At 41.9% G+C, this 12,175-nt stretch overlaps 1 protein-coding gene across 1 annotated transcript in view; it reads right to left on the bottom strand.

Moving 5' to 3' along the window:
• Nucleotides 1-12,175, bottom strand: part of Lonrf3 (LON peptidase N-terminal domain and ring finger 3) — a 39,543-nt gene that overhangs the window by 12,913 nt on the left and 14,455 nt on the right. The window contains exons 6-8 of the mRNA XM_013354384.2: nucleotides 11,909-11,999; nucleotides 3,844-3,958; nucleotides 501-622 (exon numbers count right to left, since the gene is read on the bottom strand). Of these exons, the coding sequence (XP_013209838.1) occupies nucleotides 501-622; nucleotides 3,844-3,958; nucleotides 11,909-11,999 (328 nt within the window). The remainder of the gene's footprint in view (nucleotides 1-500; nucleotides 623-3,843; nucleotides 3,959-11,908; nucleotides 12,000-12,175) is intronic.

Raw genomic sequence — 12,175 nt, forward strand, 5'->3', positions numbered from 1 at the left:
CAAGAGCTATCAGCTTCAAGTCACTGGCAAGGGAACTGAATCCCAGAAAGGTTGAATGGCATGTCCATGACCATGAAACACACTCCCTGATAGAACTGGGCCTTAACCCCAGGTGTGGCTTCACACCAGCCATCACCCGCTTAAGGACTTGAAGCCATCTCCCAGTTGTCTCATGAGGTCTGCTAATTAAGCTGCCCATTAACTCAGTCCAGCCCATAGCATGCACTTCCTAGTGCTGAGATGCATCAGGTGCCTCTGTGCTTTGCCGCTGAGCTTCTTAGGAGACAAACTGGTAAATGTTTAACAACTGCTTCTGAGAGGGATGCGGGGGGGGGGGCAATTTGTAGCATTTGTTGACTTCCATGATGCAAATATTCTCCCCATGGCCATATCAAGCTAGTAACGACATGGCATCATTGAACCAGAAGTTGCTAGGAAATGTGTCAGTTTTTGTGAGCGGACACACATGAAACGGAAGCCAGAAACATGCATGAACATACTTAGAAAGTTCTTCCATTTCCTCTTCATGAAGGCGCTTTCGCTCCCTGAGTTCTTCTGGCAGGAATTTAGCTATTAGCTCTTCCATTATTATGTTCTTGCTGTACTTTCTTGATTGAAAGCCCTAGAAATGGATCAAAGTAATGAGATATTATACAGTCCACACGGAAAAAAAAATCACAGACAATCATGTGTAGCCAGATGTAGTCTGATGGAGCCCAGACAGTAGTCAAATCATGCATGTGTTGTAATTTGGACCCATAATTTGGAAGCTAATCCAGCCACAATATATGTATCTTTTGGATGTTAGAGTTTTGATTTTCCTAAAAAAAATTCAATTGAACATTTATAATTAAAAATGTTTTAACAAAAAAAATGTTGCATTAAGCTTTTGAAAAATCTCACAGATGCCATAAAGCTTTGGATTTGAGAGGTTCATGTCTGAACTAAAGAGGGTGGACCATACTTCCTTTTCACTGTATTTTTGTTTACGAACTCTATCTTGGAAGTGCTGAAACACAAAGGGTCCAGAGAATCAGACAGCTGTGTTCATGTACCCTTTGTTGCCCTGCCCACCTCCACGCCAATCGAATGCCTGCCTCCTAGATATTGCCACGTCTCCATGTCTTAACTTTAGTTAAAATAGAAACCACACAAAAACTAGTGGCCAAATACAGGTGGTTGTCTCATTGTCAGTTTATATCACCATCTTAGGTATCACTGAAACTCAGAATCAGACTTAGGTTAGAATGTCCCTACCATATGCATACCCAGAGATCTAAGTGCAGTATGTATTAATCATATGGCCCAAACGTTGAATGGTAAAATATCTTCTAATAAAACAGTAAAACCTTAGAGGAGAACTTATTATTTCCACTTTCCTAAAGCAATACAATCTATTTGTAATTGTATTCTAAATACTTATCCTTCAGGGAAGTGCAGCTCTCACCCATCACCGAAGAAGCTTCTTTTTGTAGCAGACAAAGACTAGTACAGAAAGTCACAACTGGTCAAAATGTAGATAACAATCCACTGTGGGCTGCTCATCCCCAGTTGAACAACTACCACACAATCCCTACATGTAAGGCTCAGGACATCACAGAAGAGGGGACAGAAAGGCGCTAAGAGCCAGAGGACCAGGATGTGTGCTTCCTTCTCTATATGCCTGGAAAGTTGTACCCATAAAATCTGAACAATAATACAATTCTCTAAACAAGGCTTGAGCAAATGACATCCCCAGAAAACCTATTATTTGTGTAATGAGGAAATCCCATGAAGCTACTCCTAGATGAGGAGCTCCAGGCAACTAAAGGCTGCAGGGAGGGGAAGGAACCATCTTCCCCAGGGAGAAAGCCGTTAATTGGTCATTTAATATCAGTGATCAGCCCCAAGAGCACATGCATATGAGCAACACTAACTGGACTCGGAAAGTTGTAGTTATATATTTATATGCACACATATATGAAACACTAGTTAAAGAATATGAGGTCACAAAATTGAGAGGAAGTGGGGGGGCATAGGCAGGATTGGATGGAAGGAGAGAGGGAAAAAGGAAGTAAATACAGCACTCGTGAAATTCTCAAATAATAATAAATAAAAAAATTAATATCTGCAGAGAATTGATTGCGGTGGGACTCAGCAGAGGGAGCTCCTAAGTACCGAATTGCTGGCTTCAGACAATTAATTTTGTTTCTTCCCCAGCAGTCTCTACTCAACAACTAACATGTTTGGAATATGTATCACTCTATTAAGTCGTGGAAGTATGACCCTGGATGAATACAGAGCTAGATGAGAATATCTTCTAGCCTCTGAGTCTGAGATCCCACGGCTTCTGCCTTCTGGATGCCTTATCAAGTACGGCCATTACATGGCAACAGGAAAAAATCTACAATGTCCAGTCCCAGGTTTTAGGGGAAAGCAGTGCCTCAAGAGGTAGGCAGTCTACGTGGGAAAGTGATCCCTCTGCTGATGCTAAAACAAAACTCCAGGAAGCGGACACCCTAAAATGGTAACAGCGCTTTTCTCTAGAGGCTGAGCATATGGTAGATGTTTCTCCTTCTGTTGGTGTGAACATTGTGGTGTTAACTAACACAGCATGGATATCTCATTTAAATAGAAGAACCATGAGAATCTTATCTACAATCAGGTTGTGAATCCCACGTCTTTATCTAAGTGATGCTATTCCGTTAGCGGTTTCCCATTCTCCTTCTCAAGGGTACCCTGGACGATGGCTTCGCTCTAGCTCCTTTTTGTCAATGTCAGAGATAAGAGAGGCTCAGCATGCACTTCTGTGGGCCTATAAGAACCTATAAATAGGGGGGCTGGGAGAGATGGCTCAGTGGTAAAGAGCATTGCCTGCTCTTCCAAAGGTCCTGAGTTCAATTCCCAGCAACCACATGGTGGCTCGCAACCATTTGAACTGAGATCTGGTGCCCTTTTCTGGCCTGCAGACATTACACACAGACAGAATATTATATATATAACAAATAAATAAATATTTGTAAAAAAAGAACCTATAAATAATCACTTTTCTTCATGAGACAAGGTCTATCCTGGGTGACTCAGGTAGACATTGAACTCACAATGCCACTGTCACAGCTTCCCAAATCCTGGAACTACCAGCCTGCATTGCCATTCTCTAGAGATAACCCAGCTCCTGCCGCCTCTTTTCGGGGATGATAAGGGGAAAGCAACAGTAATACTGTTTGTAAGCTGAGATCCTCGAGTCTCTGAAGGAAGGAAAGCAACATACATCTCTTTCTTTTGCTATAGGAAAGCCCATAAGGCCCACATGAAGATATACGCTTGCATCATTAATTTTGATGCCTCTCAAGTCCTCAAAGCTTGACAAGTATCTGCTGATAAGAGCGGTGGCTCCCGAGGAGTTGTCGAAAGACCACATTGACATCTGAGATGGTTCTCTGAGCAGATGGTGGCTGGGGCCTACAGCAGCTGACCTAAACATCACTGTATGCCGAAGTCAGAGCTATCTAGTTCAAGGATAGTGGAAGTAAAATTCACTCAAGATTATTGTTTATGCAGTGCCACAAAGGGACCAGAACCAAGATTTGTGTTTCTCGTCTAGTTCATGTTTTTGCTTCTAACACAAATGAACTTCATTACTGAGAGTTATTGAAAAGCTAGATGTTACCTCATTTTCCTGAAGGACTTTGTGGAGAGAGGAAGGATGTTTAGGAGACAGCAGAAATAAACAGATGGTAAGCGGGGGGGGGGGAGATGGGGGGAGGTATTTTGGCCAAGCACAGTACAGTGGCTTAGGACCCAGTTGAGCACTGAGTTAGTACAAAATAAGTTAACACAACCGAGGAAGAAAGAGCGGTTTACCTGGAAAAGAGAATCTTTGCACAGTGGACACTTCGCGTTATGATCTAGGCATCTCTCAAGACACTTCATGCAAAAGGTATGTCCACAAGGTGTTGTGACTGGCTCATAGAATAATCTGAAATTTAGCAAATGAAATAGAAGAAATTTTAATGAGATTTCAAAATAAAAGATAGGGGCATTCATAGTTAAGTGTTCACAGAACTCTTTATCCAAACCTGAGGGAGGGCATTCTGTGTGTCTTATCACCAGCATTTTCCTTCTCATTCCTGAACTATATGTAGAAAGATGCAAAGCTTCATATTTAGGGCATAACCAAATCATTTTGTAACATTAGTTCTCGCCTTTTCCTGTCTGGTCTAAGAAAAATTCAGATTAGTGCTCAGAATGTCTGAACAGATTCCATTATTTGGCCAACCTGTTTACCTGAGTATACTGTAAGCACACAGATATGCACGGAGAGATAGCCACACGCATACACACACATAGACCATGTATATCATATTACTACGGGGAAAAACTCAATTTGTTTGCTAACCTTTAATCTTTCCTTCATTTAAGTGACATTTGGTGCCTGAAGGCTCTTACAACTGTAACAAACATGAGCCTGCCTCTTGTGTGGATAGACAATTTTCCTAGCAGTAGTAAGTAATATGCTAACGCATTTACTCCTATCAATAGACATGTAAAATATGTGCATATATCTACTTACATTCTTACAAATAAAAGTATGTTTATATGTACCATATTCCTAATAGATCTTATTGCTTTCAGAAGGGAGGATTTTTTGTTTTGTTTTGTTTTTTGAGACAGGGTTTCTCTGTAGCTTTGGAGCCTGTCCTGGAACTAACTGTTATAGACCAGGTTGGCCTCGAACTCACAGAGATCTGCCTGCCTCTGTTTCCCGAGTGCTGGGATTAAAGGCATGCACCACCAATACCTGGCAGGAGGATGTTTTTAAATCAATCTAGGGAAACTGAGGACCCTTAATAAAAAGTATTCTACACATTCAGAGATGCATAGATTTACTTTGTGTAAAGAGAGGTTCATCTGAAGCAGGACCAAGAGTTAGGGGACAGCTGGTGGTGACTATTAAGTGGGGCTCAGCCGGACGATGGTGGTACATACGTTTAATCCCAGCACTCAGAAGGCAGAGGAAGGCGGATCTCTGTGAGTTCGAGGCCAGCCTGGTCTATAGAACAAGTTCCAGGACAGCTAGAGCTGTTACACAGAGAAACCCTGTCTCATAAATAAATAAATAAATAAATAAATAAATAAATAAATAAGAAAGAGGAGGAGGAGGAGGAGGAGGAGGAGGAGGAGGAGGAGGAGGAGGAGCAAGTGGCTTTTACATTGAGCAAGATGAGACAAATCTTGGCCAGCTTCTTTTGACTTCCCACAAGTGTTCAGTTTAGAGCAAGAGGTTGTGAGCCTCGTGGTATATGGTATCACACATATTTAATTAGAGGTCAATAGAAGAGGTCAATGATTTGAGAAGGAGGAAGGAGACACAGGAGGAGTTGGAGGGGGAAAGGGAGAGCTGAAAATAATGTAAATACAGGATTCAGATATGATAGTCTCAAAAAGTCAATTAGAAAAGAACTGTAAACATTTGCTGCACCTCAGTACATCCCAGTGAGTTATTTTATTGGTTGATTTGTTTGAGGAAAAACTTGGCAAGCAGCTTTTTAAATGCAATAAGGAAATGCAAAAGGCTGAGAGCCAAGACACATCTGAAGAACAAGGATGTGGGAGGACTTGCTTTATCAAGCATCAGAACTTATTATAAAGCTACGATGGTTAAAACAGTATGTACCAGCACAAGGAAAAATAGATCCATGGAACAGAATAGAAAGCTCAGGAATAGAACCAGGCATGGATTCTTGACTTATGACAAATGTGACATTTTCAAACAGGGCCACGGGAGGGTTTGAAAGCACAAACAATCTGTATAAAGGCTAGAGCGGCTATCTGGACAGAGACATGAAAGTGGGCCATCTTTTATACCACACACAAAAATCAATTCCAGGTGATGTGAAAAAAATAAATCTGAAAAGAAAAACAACTTCCAGAACGTAAAATCGGAGAACATCTTGATGAAACAGAGATGGAAGTAGAGAAAACTCAAAGAAACACTAACTATAAGTGAGAAGATCACTAATTTCAACTGCACTAAGATTAAGAATTTTTAAGTTCATCTAAAAACATAATTAAAAGGGCAAGGGGAGAGTGCTTGCCATGCCCAGGTAAGAAAAAGCCTGTATCTAAAATATACCTAGAACTTGTAAGAAAAACACACCCAAAGCAGTAGGAAAAACCAATAACCTAGTAGAAAACCAGGCAAACACTGGCACACACAAAAACAGTGGCCATCCGTGATATTTCTAAACTAGAGCCAGCCCAGCTAAGTACCCATCTAGAATAGAACGAGGAGACTGTGGTACACTCACACAATGAGACACCGTGTGCTAATGAAAATGAACAAACCACTTACATGTTGATACGGACTTTAAAAGAAGCAATCAGACTAAAGAAATATACTAAAATCCAATCTAAGTTTTACAATTTAGGCCAAATCAGAGTATACCATTTACAGCTGCAAATACACATGGTGAACTTATAAGAAGGAACAAACTAGAATTCAAGAGTGTAGCATGGAGGTTACAGTAGTTACTTTTATATTGCTGCGAGAGAATGCCCTGACCAAGGCAACCTTTATAGAAGAGACAGTTTCTATGAGGCTTATGGTTCCAGGAGGTTAGGGTCCTGCCAGGACAGCAGGTGACAAAGTGGCTGGAGCTGGAAGCTGGAACCGGATAGCTCATCCCTCAGACCTCCAACAAGTAACATAGAGGGTGATCTGGGGATGGTAGGTTGGAAAACTCAATGCCTGCTGCCAGGGATGCATCTCCTCCAGCAAGGCTACCCGAAGTAAGCCTCTCCAAACAGGACCACCGACTGTGGACCATACAAATGCCTGAAACCACCATAGGAGTTGTTAAGTATGGTCCTTTGAGAAAAGGCATATGGACAGTTTCTGCGGTCCTGCTGAGGTCTTACTCTTCTTGCACCAAGTGGTTACATGAGTCTTTACAATCTTTTCTTCAGAGCATATATATTTTGCAATACAACATGGCTTTCTGAAGTATGATTTCAGGGCTGATTCAAGAACCATCGAGTTGATCAAACCACCACAACTGCCAAAATAGAATAATTATTTCTTGAATACTCAAATTCTGTGAATTTGACTGTTTTAGTGTGTGTGTGTGTGTGTGTGTGTGTGTGTGTAAATAAAACCCAAGGCCTTATACAAGTAAGGGGAGTGTTCTATCACTAAACCACATCTCCAAATCTTTGTTTGTTTGGGTTTTTTTTGTTTCTTTGTTTGTTTGCATTTTTTAATTTTTGAGACAGGATTTATCTACGTAGCCCTGGCTGTTCTGAACTCACTTTGTAGACCAGGCTGGCCTTGAACTCACAGAGGTCTGCCTGCCTCTGCCTCCCCAGTGCTGGGATTAAAGGCACACACCACCACTACCCATTCTTTGTTTTTTGATTTTTTTAAGATAAGGTCTTGTTCTATAGCACCATTAGCCTAAGAGCACTGGCAAGCCTCTTGCCTCAGTTTCTTGCTCGCTGGGATTAGAAATAATATGTGCTACCTCCCCTAGATTCCTCACCCTTGCTGTTTCTCAGGGGTGGGTTCTCACTCTGTAGCTCAGGCTGGCTGTAACTCCTAATTCACCTGCTTCAAACTTCTGAGTATTGGTATTATAGGCATATACCTCCAGACTCATGATATCTGAATACTTTTAGATATTATTGATTATACATATGAGGATGATTGATAAATTCTATCTACTGCTAATATACAAAACTATTTTTTCTTGAGAGCTTGATGATTGAGACTACTGCTCTTTTAAGACCATAAATACATTTATCCTGCTGTATTTATGGTTGTGTGCAACACTATTTTTCATTAAAATTAACTTTATGTATTAATAAGTGGCAATTATGATAAACTATTTTACTGCTGAGGAAATTAAAATGCAAGCAGACGAGATAACATGCCCAAGATTACAGCGTTAGCTGGTAGACAGAAAGCTTGGGATGTATAATCAAATCTGACTCCACAACTAATCTTCCTCTTTCGGTCTACAAGACAGCTAGGACTACATGCGTCCTTATATGCAATTGCATTCCAGCCATTCAGCCGACATCTGGCCGCACAAGTGCACTTCCACAAACACTTTGCTCCTTCCCTTTCTGTCACTTTCCCTCCTCCCTCTGCTCTGCAGAGAGAGACACACAAAGCGTCTTACCTACGAAGAGAGAGAGGTATATACTGGGACGTCTGTCTGCCCTTTTTTCACTTAAGATAAGGGTTTTGAAAACACTTCAGGGAGACAGCTTTAAATCAGAGCAGGGCTGGCTTGTCTCACAAGAAAGCATTTCACATTATCAGAGCGATGTGGTAAACAATAGTAAGAAAAAAAATGCCTTCCCTTAGATGTCAGTCCAGATAAAATGTCTGGCTTATCTGGAAAGAGCTATCTTTCCCCACCAGTGACAGCCTTGCACTGTGTTCTTTTGCTGTCAGGTTACAGCAAAGAGAGAAAAAGAAGCGGGAGGGAAAGAGAGAAGGAAAGGAAAGTAAACTACCTTAATACCCAGTGACTTAGGGAGCTATAACAAGATTATATATAAAACTGATCCTTTTGCTCATCGCCAGTGTCACTATGCCACCAGAGAACTAGTTCAGATAGCAAACAGTCTCATTTCATATCTCAAAATACAGAATTATCGCAAAGGTATTGTTTTACAGAAGCCCAGAGATGAGCCCCAGTGGCTACAGCGATGCATGCCAGATAAACCTCAAGGGAAATTTCATGCCCCTAATGATTGCAGGGCAGGATTCTGAGATGTGGGGGTCATTGGGGCAGACTTCCCTTAATGGAGTCCTTCCAATTCAGCAGTGTTGACTTGAAGACAGAAAAAGGGTTTCATTTATGTACTCTCCAATTACTCTTCCACTTTTTAGAAAAATAGGGCCTCCTGTAGCCCAGAATGGCCTTGAACTCACTATGTAGCCAAAAAATCACCTTGAACTCTTCACCTTCCTACATCGACATCCCAAGTGCTGGGATTACAGTGTGTGCTGGCTGCTACCCCTGGCTTCCAGTTACACTTTCCATCCTTTCCCTGTGAAACTTACAACCCAATCTATTTCCTCTCTCGAATCAAAATGTAGAAATTCATGCTTTGTCTCCCTTTTCTCCACCAGGGCTTAGATTTCAGTCTAGAATCTTGGACAGGTAGTACAAATGTCTAATTCACACCCAAGCAGCTTGAAACTATCTGTGATTTTAGACCCGTGATGGTTAATACCCATTGCCAACCTGATGGATCTAGATTCACAAAGAGAGAACCCTCCAGGACACTTGTGAGAGATTGTCTAGGTTAGTCTGAGGTGGAAAGACCCATCTGAACTGTGGGAAGTGCCATGCATGGCCTGGGCTGGGATCTTGACTGAAAAGGAGCCAGTGAGCTAAGCAATGACATTCCTCAGGGCCTGTTTCCTGTGTATTGGGAACTCAATGTGAGCCAGAGGCAGGGCTCCTGATCTTACAGCCACACTTAGCCCACCTGCTGTTAGGCCTGCCTCACCATGAGAGAACCAACCCGCCAAAGGCAAGCCAGAATAAACACTTCCTCCCTGAAATTGCTCTGGTCAAATATTTAGTCAGAGCAACAAGAAAAGTAGCCAAATACAAAGCCTCTCCTCCAAAGACACACCAGGGCCAAAACAAAACCCACCAACAATCGTGACAAAAATACCAATGGCTACAAGTGGGAAAAGGAACTTTTGAAGCCTAGAAAAACATAGGAGAGGGCATCCACACTAAAGAAATTCCATCGGCATCTGATGTGGAACTTCCAGACCGAGCCTGTTGGAAGGGCAGCTGCATGTTTTTTTCCCAACCGCTGAAGTGTTAAGAGCTTCTAATCAAAAAGTCCTCTAGGCTAGCCTTACACCATAAGCCAGCGAGAGTCTAGCTATAATTTAGTAGCCTACATAACAGCTAGCTACTCTGGAAAAGACGGAACAAGGGGTCAGAAAGAGGGACACAGTGGCTTTTAAGCTTAGGGGGTGTGAACTAGACGGGGTGCTTATCCTCCGTGTGTTTATTTCTTGAACCAAATTCCTAACTCTTCTACAAAGTCCCTTGTGGTTAGGGACAAAGAAGATGAAAGAGGAAAAGAAAAGGAAGACAAACAAAAGAATTTCAACCTCAGGATTTTTATTCCACAGGGAAAACACAAACAGGATGAGTCTGTATGTTTGATTGTGGGTCGCCCGGGTTTTGGCAGGAGTGTTAAGGAGGGTTAAGCAGAACAAAGACCTGCTCATTCTGAGGAGGCTAAATTAAATCTACTTCACAGTGCCTATCATGGGCTTTAGAGCCACTGATTCAGTGGGTACCGAGCCCCTTCTCGGCTTGAAAGCAGGTTTTTGCTGTCTCCTACCTTGGTTTAGCATGATGCACTTGCCGCTCTGCTGTGAGGGGCTGGATGAAGCGGTGTAAAGGATCCGCTTCTACCGTTCATCACACTCTTGTCTACACCATCTAAGCGGACTCCTGACAGTGTGTTTGCAGCTTAGTTTGATGACTGGCTAAGACCTGTTTATGCTTACGAACAAATCTTGCTACGACAGGTTTTTTGTGTATTATTATTTTACTATTATTGTTGTGCTACTGATTATTAAATCCAGAACCTCATGAATGGTAGCCAAGTCCTCTCCCACTGAGCTGCTCCCCTAGACCCAAGTATATTTTCTCTAAGAAAAGTCTGTGTCTTAGTTAATAGTTAATTCTTAATCAGATGATTAAGAAAAGTCATTCAGAATATAAACTCACATGACCAATAGGAGAGGAGTAAGCTCGCAAAGGACAGGCAAGAATTTGTTCAAGTGTCTCAGTTCTTTCTTAATACTTTTGGAGAAAGTCACCTCATTTGAGAATCCTCTTAGAAATATGCACACACACACACACACACACACACACACACACACACTTTTGCTTATTACGTCAGTGAATTCATGGATCTATTTGAATATACACAAAGAGCTTCCTCGGAGGTCTATGGATCTAACATGAAAAGACCTCTGGGTAAAAAGAAAAAACTGTTAGTTTTTTGAGTACTCCCTGTATTCCAGACACTACTCTAGGCACTGAATAGTTTTTCTTAATCAGTCATCACAACTCTGGAGTTCACTGCCCTGTTTTCTACTTTACTAAAGAAAAAAAGAGTGGCAGAAAATGTCACTTGCTCTAGGACAGAGTCTGTAGGTGGGAAGAGCTAGGGTCCCAACAGTGCCTTCAGAGCCCTTTCTCTCAGCCACTACACCACAGCTATGAAATGAAATAAACTATTACATTTTCAAGGTGGTGACCAGACCACAATCACAGAATCTTTCTAGTTGTCCTTGAAGTGTGGCATATGGATAATCTGCTCTTTAGAGCCCCGAGGAAGTATAGATAACATACTAGTTGGAAGGAAAATGCTTGACCAAGAATCATATGTACTGTTCTTGAGACAGCATAAAATACACACCAATGTAGGCTTCTCTTTGGTTTCCAAAGAAAATGCTTATGGCATTGATATTAACCCTTGAGTCCTTAATGTAGTAGTTTAGATTCAGGGTCACAAGTTCAAATACCTCGAAGGCTCAAGTAATAATGTGAGACAGGCTGGGATAAGTTCATGGGATCATGACCAGCTGGCGAGCGTATGCCCTGTTTCTGTACAGTCATACATAACAACATCAGATCTAATGAGGACCAAATAGACATGCTCCACTTGGGGCCCATCAATTTTTGACCTTTGTTGCTTTGCCACTCCCCAGATCTTTTGAAATCATGATTTAAGGATGTAAAGAACACCATTTGTAAGCTGGGGACACCAGCGGTCTCGTGACAATGTGATTTCCATCTCACTCAAGAAAGGCCCAGCCACCAAAGAGAAGGAACTAGCAGACAGTTAAGTGATGGCCCAAGTCACATACCTCATACACAGTGAGCATTCAAGGTCAGTCACATCAAGGGATGAAGGTGGAATACTGAGATCAGGTTTGGCCCCCTCATCAGCAGGGTGATCTGTGATTCAGAACACAGCAAGTCAGAGCTGCATCAACTTGGTTTTACAGACAAGTACTTCTGAGTGAAAAAAAGAAGTTTTCAAACTTCCGCCAGAGTTTAATTTGGTGGCTGCCTGAGCAATTGCCAGGCATTCCCTAAAGTGGACTTCCAGAGGGTGTTTGAGCAGCCTCCAT

The sequence above is a fragment of the Microtus ochrogaster genome, unplaced genomic scaffold, assembly GCF_000317375.1.
Source record: "Microtus ochrogaster isolate Prairie Vole_2 unplaced genomic scaffold, MicOch1.0 UNK42, whole genome shotgun sequence".
NCBI classification, from domain to species: domain Eukaryota; kingdom Metazoa; phylum Chordata; class Mammalia; order Rodentia; family Cricetidae; genus Microtus; species Microtus ochrogaster.